The sequence below is a fragment of the Macrosteles quadrilineatus genome, unplaced genomic scaffold (assembly GCF_028750875.1).
Source record: "Macrosteles quadrilineatus isolate MER2022 unplaced genomic scaffold, UCM_ALF_1.0 Scaffold_7__1_contigs__length_78375512, whole genome shotgun sequence".
Classification (NCBI taxonomy): Eukaryota; Metazoa; Arthropoda; class Insecta; order Hemiptera; family Cicadellidae; genus Macrosteles; species Macrosteles quadrilineatus.
The window spans coordinates 49,987,379-50,006,749 of record NW_026542600.1 but is presented as its reverse complement, the minus strand read 5'-3'; the positions used below and the strand labels follow the sequence as shown (position 1 = coordinate 50,006,749).

At 34.9% G+C, this 19,371-nt stretch overlaps 1 protein-coding gene across 5 annotated transcripts in view; it reads right to left on the bottom strand.

The window, feature by feature from the left end:
• The window catches only part of LOC128997764 (calcium/calmodulin-dependent protein kinase type 1-like), a 158,913-nt gene extending 140,742 nt beyond the window's left edge, over positions 1 to 18,171 (bottom strand). For 2 of the 5 annotated variants that reach the window (XR_008491141.1, XM_054423436.1), the window contains exon 1: positions 17,772 to 18,168. Coding sequence is in view for 4 of the 5 variants with exons in the window: in XM_054423436.1 (XP_054279411.1) it covers positions 17,772 to 17,884 (113 nt within the window). In the remaining variant the exon portion in view is untranslated. Of the gene's footprint in view, positions 1 to 17,771 lie in introns of all 5 variants that reach the window. The other 3 variants (XM_054423438.1, XM_054423439.1, XM_054423437.1) reach the window with 2 other exon arrangements.
• Between the last annotated feature and the right edge of the window lie 1,200 nt (positions 18,172 to 19,371).

The following is a 19,371-nucleotide window of genomic DNA, read 5'->3' as shown; positions in this document are numbered from 1 at the left end:
ATATTCGAAACTACTTTAGTTTTAATTTCTCCCCTATACAGAGTGTTAAAAAAAGGAGGGGACATAGTTTACATAGTGATTCCTTGGGTCAAAATAAAGAGAATAATCAAGAATATCAAGAGAATAATATACAAATTGAAATCGCATTTATTTCCGTTTGCCGAGCCCCAATAACTAATTCTGATCAATATAGATTGCTTCGACCCACATTTTAGTTGCTATCTTAACTTATTCTGAGAAATATATGAGTTTTGAATTGCACTTAGGCTACACGAAATAAAACTAAAACTACATAATTCTCTCAGCAGACAGTTTTAACTTTGAGATAGCCTTGATTAAGTTATTTTTTAAAGTATGACTGGTTAGAGAAAATAGTAAATTCAGTAATAATTACTTTCCAAGATCTGTATGAATTTAGGTAATACAGTACCGATGTACGGTTATTACAAAATACTTGTGCCCAACCTATTCGATATATATTTACATTGATTAGAAGTTCTACAAGCCAATAAATATAAATGGCCTGAAGACAACCGGTATTTCGAAATCGTTCACCATTTCAACAGTTTTTTATATTGTGTAAGTATTTTGAAAGTTTACAGTTAGAGTGTAAACATATCAAATAATGTTGGAAGACAAATGTGATTTTAGACATATTAGGCCTATATCACCAACGCGTTAGCTGAACAAAAATATTAAGTCTGCTATAAAATATTTAATATACTTCCGTATAACCCGTAAGTAAACCGCCGAACTCTGGGAAATGGGTTTATGGGTCAAAATGAAGAAAATCATGAATGAAATGTTTTCAAAATCGCTTCGTTAACCTGATATCCGCCATTTTGTATATTTTACATAACATTTTGTTATTGTGCAATCAACATTTATGAAACCTTGAAATCTAGTGTGTAAGGACATAAGTTAGAAACAACATTAACATGAACTATTTCTAAATTCCAAAATAGCGGCCTTTAATTTTAATAATTTGGATTAGGCATAACAAAAATTCAGGTTTTATAAAAAAAAAATTGTTAAGACAACTTTGATTTAGCATTAATAATTTCCTATCAAACTACACCAAGTTCAAAAAGATCGAATAAAAAATTTCTAAAATTTGACGAATTTTAGATGTTGAATGATAATAATGCTAAGCTAGTCAAGGTGCACCTCATTTTGAAATAGGTCTCTTCTACCTTAACCACAGATAAGTAGATCGACTCTTTTAATCTATACCTTAACACACACACCAGTTCCATAAAGGTCCATTGGGTCAATTAAAAGATAAAACTGTTCATGTAAACTATACAAAATGGGGGGGTAAACGAAGCTATTTTGAACAAATCCATCCAAGATGTTCTCTTTATTTTAATCCATTCACCTGAATCTGGCAGTTCACCTATGGGACACCCTGTATAACCAATTCATTTAAGAGACAGGATGGAATTAGAATTTCTTCGACGCTGAGACAACACAAAACGGAACAGTACACTATATTTAGATCCATTAAATACATTAGATTTTACTTTGGGCGTTGTTCTACACGCTTTAGACTGCATATTCGATCGCTTTTGATTTTAAAGCTACGTTGCCGATTACAGTGTATACTGTTCTATGCAATTCATTCTCATTTGGTCAAGCTATAAGCAGACTTGGAAGCTAAGTTCATCAAGCCAATTTCAGTTTCACCGAAATCTCAGGAAATCTCTGACTGTTCACAGGTCGATATGACCGTTTAAACTTTAAGAAGTGCATCATCCTTTAAAAAGGCAAATAAGGACCACTTATCTCAGCCGGTTTCTCAACTGACTACTCCAGCCATTTCACACCGGATGGACAAGTTCGGATTACCGGATGGCACTCGTATCTATAACTAGGTCGTCCCAAATATCACAGAATAAGTAATTTAATGTGTGTTACAACGTAAAACATTGTATGCACTTTTCATTATCAAAGTCGGAAATAGATTATTTACTGACCATTTATTATAGACACTAGTCCGTCAAATCGACTGGAAATGAAATCAAACGTCGAAAAGACCCTAAAATATTAAGATGGTGGTTCAACTTCTCGGGTTAGAGTATAAACAATACATTTTTTTAAATGAGCCCTATGAAGTATGCTATTAAAGGAATGCTTTTTTATAGTAAAGTAAAATGTGCCAAATGTTTCCCGTCTTGCACTAAGCTTGGGAAATAATTTTCTCATTCCAAAACTATTATTTAATTTGAAATTATTTACAAAACGGCATCTAAATATTTAACAAGTCTAGAGCTCTTTTAGCCCACCCCTTGAGTTCTAAGCATATAAATCTTCGTATTTTCGTGTTTCAAGGTTTTCATACATTACATGTTTTCTCTTCTTCAACAACACGTCAAGAAGTACATAGCAGATTAGTGACACTTCATCTTTCAAATGTATGGCCACCGAAGGAGATAAAATTTAAACATGGAGTGAACACTGCGCTCATAAAAAGTAGACAACTGTTCCTAATCATCATTTCGTTGATCCCTGCTTTACAAGTTTCGACCGTCCGGCTTCTTTTGAGATGTTTGACACTCTTCCCAGCAGTGATTTAGTCTTCAGGACTTTTCAATCCTGTAAAGTAAGAATATGAGTAAGGAGGTAGCAATTCAGTAGAAATGGAACTCGGCAAGACTATGGTTAACCAAGCAGAATCCAAGGTTTAATTAAGTCGGTCTTACAAAATTTCCCAATGACTTTTTAGTGTTTGCATTATTTTTCGTTGGCAAGAAGAAACTGGAATTATCTTCGATAATTTGTTTCTCTCAGGAGAAATGCGTGCCCAACCAAACTTAAAACAAATATTGTCAATATAATATAATATTCAATATAATATAATATTCAATATAATATGATATTCAATATAATATAATATTCAATATAATATTGTCGATAAGAGTTATAAAATGTGTTAAATTGCCGATCAACGTGTTGCTTCGAAGTCATTGTTTTGTTCTAGATCCAATTAAAACCTTGCACACTAACTGCGCGGTTTGATAACACTACTCAGATAGGAAGTGCTTTGATAATAGTTCTCTAGTCAGGAAGGAAACAGGATGTCTTGTATCTTTATCACCGCAGAATACAGAATCATGACATAAAAGAGGTACTGACGTGGAAAAAGATCAGGTTGTATTACCGAATGTATCAAACAAATAGGTATCAGGCGGCTTTGATGAAATTTGTACATGAATACGAGATAACTGACAGTGGGTTGGTGGCCTGATTAATGTGGGCATTAATTGCGCCAACTGACCTGAGTTAGGTAGTCGGGTATTCTTGAATTGCGCCAACTACTCCAGGGAGCCACCCAATACGTTCCTTAACAAAGCCCAATGCGGGCCCTCTTTGATTGTATGATTGAGTAGGTTAGGATAGGTTAGGTTAGTTACGTTAGGTTAGGTTAGGTTAGGTTAGGATGAAACGTACAATGACATTACTTCTGCCGGCAACTCGCCCCTATCTGGCTTGGGCTTGGCACAACCAAAGAACATTTTTTGGGACCCTTTTAGGGCTTGGCGCAATTAAGGAACTCTTTGGCGCAATTAATGCTCTACCGTTTAAGCCTTGATCTAGGCCTCAGGCTTGTGCGTGGAACTATACGGCAAAGCATGGGGTGATACGATACAGTAGAATGGATTTTGCTGATACAGTTTTTGACAGCAATGTATTTATTTCATTGCACTATTGACTTTCCAACAAAATTTGCAGTTCCAACCTAAACATTGGGAGTGTGCCCATAAAATAACAGTTTCAACAAACGAATATTTGAACTTTCACTGCATATCTAAAGATTAAATAAATCGCACAAGTGTAAGCAAACAGGTTGAGTGGTTGATTTCAATTAAAACAAATAGAAGCTCCGACGAAGGTATATCGCACGTATTCCGCAGAGGGATTAGACGTAAGTAACATTAATAAAGGCCGCCTGACAGCGTCGCAGGTCCCAGGGGTAGGGTGGATATCTCACATTATTGTGCGATCTTTACAGGTGTTGTCTGAATCAGTAATTGAACTTTTCAAACTTTTGTTGGCCAAATCATACTTCTACACACTAATAACTGCAACACTGCTGTCAATGTTATGTCATAATTACAATGTGTACAATTAATATTAATTATTGTATATTGTATTGTATTTGTATTGTATTATTGTAATTATTGTATTATTGTATTATTGTATTATTGTAATTATTGTATTCGATTTTTGTTCAATATTAGAAAATTTTGAAAACTGTAGGTAAAGCAAGAAATAAATTTATATCCAGTTATTCTTCGTCCAAACTAAGCTCAGTAAGATATGGTTGAAATCTTCATACAAATGTTAAATTTCATGTATCCTGCAATATTTGATAAAATTGTCGGTTTCCGTGGAATTGGGAAAATCTTTAAAACTGTCATCATTTTGAAACGGTAACGTGTTTTATCCACATGTTGCACAAAGATAGTCGTAAATTAGGTAATCATTTTTGAATCTCAACGCTGTAGCTCAAACTGCTAGCAGTTGTGAATGTTTTTGTAAAAAACACATTCAGACAGACGCTAAGCAAAACGAGATAGGACATATTGTTTATATAGACTTTTTTATATCTTGATCCAATGAATTACTGTAGGTACTCCGAAATTTATATCCCCACCTTTTTTAACACACTATATGTCTTGAGATTCCTAATTACCTAAGAAATAACTTTCAATTTTTGCGTTTGGCCTATCGGGTGGATTCCTCATCACATAATAACGTTTCCAACCAATCATTTGTAGTAACACTATGCTGCCTATGACAAACACGTTTTCTTATTTATTTAAACAAAACCACAGAATATCGATTCCGACTGACGATGACGCTGAAAGAATATTACCTTTTAACCGGATGGTCGTATAGTGCCAATTGGAGTGAATTAAGTCTGGTCTCAGCATAGTATTTGTTGGTGTGACTAAATACCAGGAACAAAAAAATACCTAATTTTAATTTTTATTTGTTATTTTACAAAGGTAAAAATTTAATTGATTTTTCATTATAATAACACAGAATTGTTGATGGGAAAATTCCTTTTTATATCGTGTGGAATATCACGATATAAATTATCACGTTTGAATTAAAGATATTGTATTAGTTGATTGGGAAACTTAACAAAGGGACAATTTCCGTAATTAAGGTAATATGTATTTAGAACTTCCATGAATGCCTATAAAATGCATTACGATCAACAATGAATCCAAGCTAAAATGTTGCCGATTAAATTTGATTTGTCTTGCCTATTTGTGGTTGGATATAACAACACTATTGACTTGTACATTACCTATTCATAATGAGGTGAACATAAAATTGGCTATTACGGCAAATAATGGTATACAATCGTTTTCAATTGAATTAATTGGAATTGTTGATAGTGGTTTAGGTAAAAAATACATTTACAATACGTGTAGTTCTGTTAGAGATTATATTTTTCGTTAGACGACTGGTTTCGAATTTGGATACTTTAAAAGTCGAATACCACTTTGTTGTATCCTCTTCATCACTAGGGTTGAAAAATGTAGTAATCTAACAAAAAATATTATCTCATTACAGTTTTATAGAATTTCTGGTATTCAATTATCGTGATCCAGAGGCTAAATATGATTTTGAAATTACAAATAATGTTAAAACAGCTCTTGAATTACCCCCACAACATTATTCAATGTGATTTTAGTAACATTTTACTGTATTTTCCAAATTGTACTTTATGTTAAATATCGAAGAACGGTTTACATCCATACAGTAATTTACTGAAAGAGTTGGAACGTATCCAAACCCGCATTAACGACAACAATAAATAACTGAGTTAGATTTGGGAAACACGCCAAATTCTTCATCCCCTTGCAGATCCGAGGGTAGCATGCTAATGATATCATCTTTCTCATTTTCTCTTCCAGATAACGGAGAACTAGGACGTTAATGAGCGAAACCACTCTTTACCCAACACTACACCTCGAGACACGGTACTTTGTTGAATTGGTTTGGCAAACTTAAATTTCTGTCGTTTGTGTAGAAATTCTCGAGAGAAATTGCCATGAATTGAATTGCTGAGTGGTTAGTAGCTCAAAAGTCCAGAGAAATTTGAAAATCTTTTCGACTGTTCGAAACAGGACCTTGTTCTTGATCTTGGGTTTTAAATGAATAAACAGCTGTTAGACACTGGCAAGGATAAAAAGATGATCTTGCGTAATGTTCGTATGCAGCTTAAAATATGCACTTAGTGTTCGTTGTTGTCTTGAAGAATGTATTTATTTCTAAGACAGCCAATTTACAAACGGACAACTTAAATTAAAAGAGGGTAAGATTGTTTACACAAGAGTCTTAAAATATAAATATACATTGAAATGTGGTTGTTTTAACGCAACCAAAATTACAAGTACAGAGACACTGTTTGAAGACAGAAGAAGGTGCTTGAAGCTGTCAGCCCTGATTCCTCTACTTCACTACAGATTTGCTGATACATTTCACAATTGTTATCTACAGAGTTTAGTTTTATTGGGATAACGCTTTTCTATTTTTTTTCTCTTGCTCAAATAACGAAGGCAATTGGGGATGGTATCTACATGTAGCCAATGAATAAAAACCTCACTCACAGGTTGCAGGCAGATCCCTTCACCTCCTTGGTAATTTGAACAAACTATAGTGTGGAAAGCCACACAAAACCTCCCAAGCAGAAGCAGTGTGGAGCATCCAAGGGGTAAACAAATCTTCCTTGAACTAGTAAAGCTCGAACTTTGATCAAAGCGAACGTTGAATTCGTTGGGTCTCCAGTTGAGATTCGTGGAGAACAACGTTAATGAAAGATGCGAGAACCTATTTGTGCTTTGACTTATTTAGCAAGTCAAAGGAAATATTTATGCACCTTTGTAATTGAGTATCTTAGAAATTTCAGGCATTTAACGTTATTTTCCTAGTAATATTGTGAACTGTATTCCAGTTTGTTTATTTCAATATTTATTTAAACAAGTTTATGAGAAAACATTTTACATGCCTCCGAAATATTATTATGGCTAGTTTTGTTGTTTATCTTGTAAAACGAAAAAGTACAGTGTTCCTGGACCTAAGTCTTACCATGTATACTACAATGATAGCTACCCTCAATATATGAAAGCTTGCAAAATATAATTTTCTGACAAGTTTTATCCCTCTTGTCCGTAGGATTTTTTTAATTTTCTAACTAATTAAGCAATATTACTTACATATTGAATAGCCTACAATGCTATTTATAGATATAGAATTTTACATCTGTCTACACTTATATTATTCGCAAAATGAACGCAGTCTGGGAAAGCGATTGAAGGCTGGTTCTAAAGCAGACATGTTTCCGAAACATCGATCAATGTGCAGAAAAAGAAAAGTTAATTAGTTTTTAACTCAATTACAAACAGGCATAAAATCCGCTTCAACTTAATTCTCAGCGTTCTGTTCGAGTCAATTTGAGAAACCCTTTCCACAGAACAGTGTATAATTCAAATTATGGAAAAACTTGAATTTTGAATAATGTTCTACGATTTTATTATCCTAAGTTTATACGTTTAATCGTACGAACACGTTAATTGTTGATATGTTTTTAGTTCTTTCTAAAAATGCTTAAACCCATAGGGAACAGAAATAATATATATTCTGTTCTCTCTGCTTGAACCCTCGACCTAGTTTTCCTCTAAGCTATGTTCTAATCCTAATGATAAAAGAAAATAAATGTTTAAATCCGTTAAGACCCAATCATGAAAACACAAAATAATTCTTTATTATCCTTTATCGTTCGTATTGTTTTGTTGTTATATTGTGTATTGCTCTTTATTGTTGTCAATAGCAGTATTTTAATTTTTAAAATGCCAATGTTAATGAATTTGGCCAAATTCTAAATTTTTAGTAACGGGTCGAATAATTTGCCAAGTATGTATGAACTTCAGAGAGGTGAACTAAAGGAAACACTTTGCCAAGTCCACAATCGCTAGAAGGGTGGGTACAGAGGCCTTTGACTTGGTGCGAAGGGACTATATAGTTCGATTTCCGGATCGCCCACTACTTTGAGGGATCTAAACGTTTGCGTCAAAGGAATCGCTTCGTCTCAGAATGAAACAGCTGATGTTTACATTTTTTTATTACGTTACATTAACTTAATTTATTTGACTCTATTTTCCTCCCAGATTTCAAATCGAAGTTTTATCCTCTTCAAATAAAATTATCAACGAATCAAAGTCCGTACAACCACTTTTATTTTGTTGTAGAGTTTTATTTACAAAGTTGTGATTCATGGACCTAAAAAACAAATCAATACAAGCATAGACGAAGTTCATCTACGATACAGCTAAAATCATAGGTAAAATTGTTAAAAGATAAAGTATGTGATTATTAGTTGTCATATACTATTATTTGTCTGGAATGCGCGTAGTCAGTTTTCACCTTCAATTAAATATGAAAGTTGGTGGTTTCACCCCAAGCTAGATTTATTCTGGCCTTAAAAAACATTCTTTATCGGGGTATCCAACTAAAGTTCAATGAAACTATAACAAAACTAGGGGTTTGAACATTTTCCAAACAAAATACATAAAAAAGCCAATCAAAACATAAAATATACTCCTCGTAGTTCAGCAAAATATTCTTCATTTAGCCTGCAGAAGTATATTACTTAGATTTGTTTACAAAAATTCATCATTTAACAAATCTTCGGGTAAACATATCAGTTTATTTCACCAATGGGATATATTTCAAATTAACGAAAGTGAATGCCAAAAATCGTAATTTCCAAATGTAGCCCTACAGTTTGTTTGATAACACTTCGCATAGATTAAACTTTACTTTGGAGATTGCACGAGCCCATTGTTCCAAAAGTATTGCTGTAGTTTATAATATACGTTTTGTATGTAAATAGCTTCAAAACAATGTCCCGATTTAACGTGATTTCAAAAATCGTGTTATGGATTACGAAAACCATTAACTCGTGTATCGTACAACACTCGTTAAACTCCAACCTAACCTAACGTATTAAGTAAAAGGTAGTGCATTATTGCGCCAAGCCCTCTAAGGGTCCAAACAAATGTTCCTTAGCTACGCCAAGCCCAAGCCAGGTAGGGGTGAGTTGCCAGCAGAAGGAATAGCCTTGATTACGTGTCATCCTAACCTATCTTAACCTAACCTAACCCACAGAGAAGTAATATCCTAACCTAACTTAACCTAACCATACCAATTGTACAGTCAAAGAGGGCCGTTAATGAACTTATCGGGTGGCTCTTTGGAGTAGTTGGCGCAATTCAGGAATACCCGACTACCAGACTCATGTCAGTTTGCACAATTAATGCACCCAAGTACAGCACTTCAAAAATAAACAGTACTTCTCAATTTTAGTGGCGGAACGCAAACCCAGTATAGCTCTAGGAGGATTAAACATTATGTTTAATCCTCCTAGGTATAGCTCGATTGGGACTCCGAGTTCCTAAACATAAATCTAACATATCTATCACAGTCCATCTGCCATCTTTTTATGTCTTCGTTAGAATACTCATAATTAAAATTCTGACCGGACGATCATTCCAAGAGTCTTATCAAGACGTCGATTACCCCCAAAAACGTTGCTTCTTCTTCGTTATCGCTCGCAGCCGTAATGAGAATTGACTGCTTACACAACTGGGCACGCAAAAGTGTTGAAATGGCCAGTAAGATGGTGTAATCAGAAGTTTATCGCCAGAACGAATAACAAGTTCAAGGTTCGATGGGGTGGTTGAGCGGATTCTAGAGGCTGACTTCATTCAATAACTGGACTAGAAATGTATATGCAAACATCATATGTGACCTTTGACTATGGAAGTAGACATTCCAATCCAAAGTTGAGGACAGTTCGAATCAAAATGAAAAGTGGAATTGAGCCGTCGAAAGCGCTGTCAATCACTGATTTCTCTTGTGTACCCGAATTTTGAAAAAGGCGAACTGAAATGTTGACCTAATGTAAACTGCGTCTATAGTATGTATGCTGGAACATGTCTCCTGACCTCCGTCTATCTGGAGGCTGCCAATTGTTTAAGGCCCGGCCCAATCTCAAGTAGAGAGTGACAGGGGAGACAGGTTCCATCTTAGAGACTATAATTAAAACTATCAGTACAACAGGGACTAAAAACTCGAATTTTCACTGTAGTTTAATCTGCGAGAGGCTAATCAAACAATTTCCTATTTGAATGTAATACTGACTACGGCTAGTTCATATTGATGGGATGAATTCCCTTGAGTCAAAGATTTAAGGGGGAAACTTAACACTCGTAAGTAATTTGTAAAGCTCGTAAAGCTAGTGTAGCTTTTTGGAAAATAATATATCTATTTGTTCCGATTCCGTTTTGTTTATGAAATAAAATGTTAGAAATATAAGTATTCACCATTAAATATATATACATTTATAGTAATTACCTATATTAAATAGATATATATACCCCCCCAGGCCCACTTTTCTTCCTGATATATATAAATGATGTACCGGAAAAATTATCAAAAGAATTCAAATGTATTTTATTTGCAGACGATACCACCATAATAATACCTACAGATAGAAATAAAAATAACCAACAACTCATAACCGCAGCAGTAGAACAAGCAACAACAATATGCAACAACCTAAATCTAAAACTTAATACCAGTAAAACTACACACATCGATTTCAAACCAAGCAACAACCTAGAAGATTAAAGCGACTGGACCAACATCAGTATCACAACGCAAGAAACCACTAAATTCCTGGGAATAATTGTTGATAAAAATTTATCCTGGCAGCAACACATCGAACATCTGTGTAAAAAACTGGCCTCTGCACACTATGGCATCAAACGAATTCGCACCATAACCGACGAAGAAACCTCCAGAATAGCCTACTTCTCGCTTTTTGCTTCTCACCTGAGTTACGGAATTGCAACATGGGGATCATCATCTGCAAACAATATGGACAAACTACTTATCCTACAAAAGAAAGTACTACGGACGATATGCAGGACGCACTATCTGGAACATTGTAGACCCCTATTCATCCAGCTCAAAATCCCCACCGTTTTCTCACAATACATCCTAGAAACCATAATCCTAGCAAAAAAAACCAATCCAACACTCCGGTCACATTATCATAATCACAACACCAGACACAAAAACAATATAAACCTGCCACAACACAGACTAAACAAATTCAGCAACACCCCAACATACACAGGATCTAAATACATAAATCTTCTGCCAGAAAAAAATTAAAAATATTTCAAATCATACCACATTTGTAAAGACACTAAAAAACTACCTTATAAACAAACCATATTACTCAACAAAGGAATACATACAAGAACACACTTATACACACTTATACACACTTACACTGGGCTAGCTGAAAGGCTGCCAAGAAGATGAAGAAGGAGAAATTTTGACGACTCCCCAATCTGAGAATTGTGGCGAAGAAAGAAGAGGTAAAAGGTAAAAGGTCAATCGGTTGATGTCTTACAAAAATCACGTACAGTACTTTAAATTAAGTTTTTATAATAATTACAAACTGAAAACGCGCATGTAATTTTTTAATGTCCCTTAAATCGGTGAAATAGTAAGATCAAACTAATTTAAACTAATCGCTTAAAGCTTGTGGTAAAAGCTTCAAATTGATATTTGAGTTTAAGCAGAATTTTAGTCGAACTTTTACCATTACGGAATAATTAATCAAATAATTGAAAAAGCGTCAAATTAAAACGATCCGTCAAAAGTGGTGACGCAAAATCCATCCTTGCAAAGTTTATTATAAATAATTACAATTTATTATTGGTAACTAAAGGGTACCGGGATACAAAACTGTTTCCTTTCCCTCTTACATATACGTGTTACAGGTATTTAGGTTTAATGGTCAAATTGTAATAGGCCTAGTTTGGTGTAAGCACAGAAAACATACTACAGTAGTATGTTTCTGTGGTTTAAGTTACAATTAATTTGTTTACAACATTTATATCGTGCCACAAGGGCCTATTTTCATTCACAAGTCGATTTTTATTCATTTTCTTATTTCGGTTACAGTTCAACACAAAAAACGGAAATAGAATAATGCATAGACTATTTGAAGCGGCACTTTCCAATTTGGCAGCATTCACGCACATTAGTGTATTTTGTTAGTGGCTATGTATACAATCCATCCCAACGCATTACCCCTCTTCAATAGGTCCCATAATTGATTGTTTATTGAAACCCACTAATAAGCGTAATATCAAATTCTGAAAATATTCTTTACAAATAATATTGCAACTAAATTATTGATAAACCTCCACAAATGCCCCGTTGTAGTTAAAGTCAACAGCAGACTGCAGAATTAATGGAGGTTAGTTCTAAAGTTCTAAGAAGTTGATTTGACTGAATGCCTGGTATTAACTATCTGATATTTATTGCCCCCTGGATCTTAGTTTTGAGCCATTACATTAATAATGTAGTTAATCCAGTAAGAATAAGAATAAATCAACTATGACAATGGTAGTAGCCTATGTAGATTCCTTTGTTCAATGTATTAATATGGCAATACAATTTATATTCCACTTCTACATTTCAATTTCTGCTACAAATCTCAATTTCTACTAAGCTCTCCATTCCCCCTAAAATCTCAACTTCTTCTAAGGCCTCCACTCTCCCTAAAATCTCAATTTCTCCTGAGGTCTCCATTCCCCCTAAAATCTCAACTTCTTCTAAGGCCTCCACTCTCCCTAAAATCTCAATTTCTCCTGAGGTCTCCATTCCCCCTAAAATCTCAACTTCTTCTAAGGCCTCCACTCTCCCTAAAATCTCAATTTCTCCTGAGGTCTCCATTCCCCCTAAAATCTCAACTTCTTCTAAGGCCTCCACTCCCCCTAAAATCTCAATTTCTCCTGAGGTCTCCATTCCCCCTAAAATCTCAATTTATCAATATATCAATAACTTATGGGCTCAATTTATTCTTAGATATTTCTCCTTGTAGCGGTTAGAATGAATGGGGTATTTGTGGGAATATATGGGATATTGGGGGTAATATGGTGATGATGGGTAATAACGAATGGGTTTGATAGTTGCTATGTCTGACCCAAACTTAAGCGTGCTGAATCTGCTACCAATAACTATGCTAAAATGGAAGAGTTGCTGGGGACCAAAGGGACGGAGATCTTTTACCCGGGAAGCGGAGAACCGACCACCTCTGGCCCGCATATAGAAGTTTGGTTAGGTTAGGTTAAGTTAGATTATATAAATGGCTCCTGAATTTACGACCAGTGGCCGGGACCCCTACACTCCTTTTACCCAGACCAGAACGCTGCCTAGCCAGCTTTGATTGCACTAAATGAACTAATTGCCTAAAAATATCCTTCCAAAAACTAGGCACTGAAAATGTTGAATTGGTTGCTAAAATGACTGAGTGATTGAACATTGGTTTGAGTTGAATTTTCTCTAATGACAATATCTAAGAATTTTACTGGAAAACTAAAAGCTGCTATGCGTCACAACCTAAAAGATCCTACGCTTACAGCTTTCCGATTATTGGAAAAAAGACATTTCAAGTAAGCCTATAGCTATTTTATACTTAGTAATACGTTGGATATTTCGTAAAATGTCTTTTACACTATGAAATCATTTTAATCGATGAATGAATCGTACATTGAAATAATTTTCTTCATTGTTCAAGTTGACAAAATAATACAAGGAACCACAATTTTGCAGATTTGTCTAAACATATTGTTGGAAATGGGGTATTTATATTATATAGTTAGGACGAATGAATATATCAGGTGTTTCAGTAAATCCTTCCTCCAATAATTTCAAGGTATGGTGAGTAAATATGAGTACTCGAATTGTTCATGAAAAGTTAATTAAGATTTCAATCATCAATCAAACATGTTGGAAGTTCCTATGTCATTTAAAACCCCACGAACCAAATATAAACCATCTTTTTACGCTAGAAAATGTTAAGTAAACCTTTGAAGAAGATTAGGTTCAAATACAATTAAATGGCGTAATGGGATTTCTTAAGTGTTAGCAAATTTCCCTGACCGTGTGTCTCATGATAAGACCTAGGCCCGGGACCGATTTACTTTTTGACTTTGATGTCCCCAGACGCCAAAAACACCATCCGTTCAAAATGTTATAAATGTATATACATACAGATTTCTATGTGTGTCCTTGAACGCTGTAACTTAAGTAATCTTTGTCCGATTTTTACGAAATTTGGTTTGAAGGTGTAAGGTGGGATAGACTTGAATGAGTTCGCGAACCAGCATGATCGGACCATGGAAACGGGGTTTTTACGGGGGGTTTTATGGGGTAAAACTTGGGTTTCCTAATTTTTGACCCTCAATACACAACATTTCCCAATTTCTCACTACACCATTTCATAGAGCTTAAAAAGCTAATAATTTAGTATATAAAAATGTTTTTGTCCGCTTATTGGTTACATAGAAATTTTAAACAATTTAAATTTAAAATTCCCATTCTATTCTTATGGAGAGTATTGTAAAATTTTGTAGTTTGCTTGTTTATGGATATATTTAGATCAAACTTGTCAAATTTATTTTAAACTAAGCTATTAATATTTTACTAGAAACACTTTACTATCCTCCCTGTAGTAGCAAACCTAGGTACTTGTCAAACCTGATGTTATTTTAATAGATTTAACTGAAAATCCTATCATGGAAATGGAAATTCGATTCGTCTGCAGATTTCTACGGCGGGGGTATTATTTTAGAAAAAAACGCAAATGTTCGAAGGGAATGTTAACAAATAACTTGCCACCAGTTTGCGCCCGAGCAGCCGAGCCATCGCCGTAAACAAGCTACATATTAACAGATTATGAGATAGTTTGGGACAGATACGATGGACCCAAGGTTATCTTTCTGGGCCATTAGACGCCCCAATGGCACTTTATCATATCGTCGTATTTCAAATCATCTCTGCGTCTACTCCTACGTTCTCCCCATTAGTGTACAATTCAAACCCAAAATTTAACTTCTATCGTTTTTGGTTAGAAGTTACATGTCTATGTAAAGATTGTCTTATCGAATTGGTTGATAAGTTAAAGTGTATTGAGTTTCCCTCAGCAAACTTCAACTCTGACCTTAATTTTTCTAATTTCTCATTCTAAAGTTCATTATTAAAAACGAGAAATGCTTGAAATTGATTTTGCTTGAACGTCATTCAAAGGTAAACTATTGTAAATTTTGTTAAACTTCAATTGACTTTGCGTCAACATTATCCCCAGATAAACAATTATAAGTTTCTTTATTTTTTAATACTTTTAATTCACTTTAATAATGTATTTTATGCAATAATGTAGGAATTAGATTACAGTAAGCTACTGTATTTAATTTTCGGTTAACCACTTCAATTTATTTTCTTTTTGTTTTATTGTTTATTCATACATCATTATAATGTACTCGTATTCACCAAGGACAAAAACAGTTGTTGTTGTTCAGTTATTTATATATTTTTATACCTCATATAAGATGTTTAAACAAATCTCTCTACATCAAATGCAGCGTGTAAAGCCATTTTAGCTCTAATACATGATGTTCCATGCGATTAATCAATGGTTAAACATGATGTTCCATGCGATTAATCAATGGTTAATCAATGAGTGGGTATTTGATAAAATAGTTGGTAAAGAAGTATTAGTTAATAAACATAGAAACGAATATGACTAAAATAATAACAACCCGGTCGTTGGTTAAGGTTAAATAAAAACGGTACAATCATTAGTCAGAGCTTGGGATACAAATATCGACTGCACAAGAATTCATTCTTCAACTGACCTAGGGCACACCCCACGGGTGTGATATCGGGCGACGAGAAGCAAAACGTACAAATCGGTCGAGTCTCTTTCGGCCGAGTTTATCAGTGTATGGTTGCGAATAAGACTAGTGAAACAAGGGAATTTCAAAATAAAACCCCGTCCGTGGACATAGCTCGTGCGTTGTCTCTAGTATTAAAACAAAAAAAAAATAAGGTTTGAAATAATCTCTTATGTCCTCTAAGCTATGTAGTCACTGCGAATAAAATATCCATTTCAAACTAATTACAAATAACGTTTGAACTATCAATAGAATTATTTTTTGTATGTAAATCGTTTAATTTATCAAAGTATAGGCTACATGTTCTATCGGATACTGGTCGAAAATATAGTACATAAAACTATATGAAATCACGGGAAATACTTTTAAGTTGAAAATTTTTTTTATTAACAAGAGCTATAATAAATTAAGTTAATAAATCAGTTGTATATTACATATTTAAACGCAAAATGGTAAAAGGGAATTTTCCTTTTTGATAACATGATAGAGCTAACTTATGTTATTAAAAGGAAAATTCCACATTCGGGATTTTTATCATCCAAGTTTTATGAACAAAGTAATTTCGGCACGCTGTAATGAGTAAACCTGGGTAAACGTATATTGTTATGAAAGAGAGTGCTTGCCGATTTTATTTTACTTCTCATTAAGACGAAAGTAGGCATAAATAATAATTGTGTAAAACATAATCATGTTCACTGTTCAGTAATATTATTGGCTATTTAATCCCTGTAGTAAATAAAATGTATTACTTTATTCTGCATCACTTAATTAAATTACATCGATTATTGTAAATATACATCAAATAAACGTAATTTCCCGACATCGGGAAATTTTTTTTATCGATTGCACATACAAAAATAATCTTACGGCGAATTCGAAAAACACCAAATTATTACCATTAATGCAAACTGTTATTTTTACTCAATGTTTGTGTTAAGATGTTGTTTGCTAGAAACCTATTTAGTGTGCTAAGGTAAAATTTTCCAAGTGAAAACTATTAGGTTTGGAATTATAAAAAAATAAACACGAACAGATATTTTGTCGTCCCAATCCACGAATGTATCCAGATCTAGTGAAGGGTATTAAAGTTGTATTTAGTTCAAGGATTTTAAAACCACTTTAAAAGCCATTTAGTGTTCACCAAAGTTACTTTAGATATAGTTTTAAAATAAAGAAATGAATGGAGATGACGTTCCCTTTATTGTTGTACGATATCTACCATTCATTTATAAGGAATATTTAAAATGTATCGGTAAACAAGAAATTGAAAAGCGAAGTTTGTTATACGAGTTCTTTGATTTGCATACACGTTGGATTTTAGGCCTTGAGGCTATGTATTCTGTAGGTTATGACACCTGTTGTGATTACATCATCTTAAGATCGTTTCTCAGTCACAGAAAGCATAAACATGATCTCACACTCACAACGTTACATTCACACACATCGAACTATTAACTCTAAACAATTGACGAAAACAACAACAAAAATCAATCACTATTATTCTAAAATAATGACCTGACATTTTAATAGTTAGTTTTCTACGAAGAAAATACATAGACAAATTTAACTAAATGAAATTGCCCACGAATACGAATTTTGTAGGTATTTTGTAGGTAGGTGGTAATGTTAAAATTAGTTTGATAATTATTTTTTTAATGTTTTTTCACTCAGTGATGTTGAGATAAATTTAATTTAGCGTGCTACTTGTTAGCGTAATTTTCACGTGTATTCTAATTGATTCTTGAACAACAGAATTGCAAAATACAGAGTGAAAACTCTGGGTAATTAAGACATACAGGCGACTGACACTTTACAATCTATATTCGATCAACGAGAGCTAAATTTACCGTAGACCCAAATATCAACGAAAGTGAGAGTGCGTGAACGCGGAAGCAGACTTACTATCAACTACTGTACAACCTACGGACTTACGTTCCCAGCATTTCCTTCAGGATGTACTTGTCTTCCACGGAGGGTGTCTTGTCTTCTTTCCCTTCCTTCCTCGACTTTTTCGCAGAGTCCTTTTTTCCACCGAACAAAGGCATTTTCACTGAGACTATAACACATTCACTCACGGATAACCTCACTAGACACTTTTCTCACAGACGGAAAGTTCTAGAGTCCAGTAGTTGCCGGGGCGACTGTCCGTGGGTCTATTGCTTCGGCACGGACGAGATCACTGAGAATGTGTCAGTCATTGTACGGACGTCTACAATCGCTCGCGGACTGTCGGTTTCAGACTGACTGACGGTGTTACTGAACGCCGTGAACGCTGTGGCTGTGTACGTCGACCGTGGGTCGAAATGCGCGGAAGAGTTGCGCGCCGGTCCTGCCCCGCCTTCGCTGACGTCAATAATATCGCTGCTGCCACAACTGCACACTGCCACACTGCCAACTGCCACAGCTCAACACTGCCACTGCCACAGTGCCGCAGTCCCGCGACACGCGTCCTTGTCGGCCCACTTTCACACCTTGTCGCAGACCCTAGCTATGTGTCACTGAAGCGCTATAATGCTATAAACGCATTGTGGCAGAGACACATACTGTACATCATTCCAGTGAGTTATTACCCAACACCGTCCTGTTTTGGAACGATAATTCAAGTTACTCGGCGTGAATTTTACGTTTACTGGAAAATACGAGTATTTTTGAAGTTCGGAGTGGTAATAGTAAACGAGTGCCTTTTAGGGGTTTCTGAAACCTCCAAGTGGTAAATTTATCGACGAAAAGTCTTCAGTGATTTCCGGTCACCCTCGCACTATAAACCAGAATGAACCAGAAACCGGTCATATCCTTACTGCACATGATCAACTTCTTAGAACAGATAAAATTGGCAATCAATTATTTTAGTAGTCCTTCTTAGTTTGGGGATTTTTGATGATTTCACTGTATTGTCATAGCTCATTAAGTCCATTAAATTGGGGAAAAACTTACATATTTGAAAATATTACAAACGCCTGAAGTGACTCCCAATTTCCAAGGAAATGGGTGTGAAAAAACATTAGTGTCACCACAAAAGGTGTGTACTATTTTTCAATAAATATGTTTTATGAATCCAACAAAATGCAGCGGAGCTGTAAATTATTTCGAAACACAATGTACTCTAAAAAATTCTCAATTTTCAACAAACTCTTTCTTCTAAATTTAAAATCATGGAAAATGTTTGAACACCTGTTCAATGTTAAATGTATGCCGGAAGCGCATATTGAGACGCAGTCGGAGCAGTGCAGCGTAGTGCAGCGCAGGGCAGTGTTTTGTAAACCACGTGTTCGCTAGGACACGCGCATATTATGGCGCAGCGCAGGGCAGGGCAGTGCAGTCCCGCACGTGGACTGCGCGCACTTGTGATCGAGTCACAATAGTGTCTGTGCCGCATTGCTCACCTGCGCCGGGTTGACTAGTGTTTTGTGACGGATCTAGAGGATAATTAATAGAAATTGTGCGTTTTTCCAGTTTTTACGTTACCAGTCATAGTAAGTATATAAAGTGTAATTACAAGAATGAAATCTGGGGAAAAATACGAAAATCACTA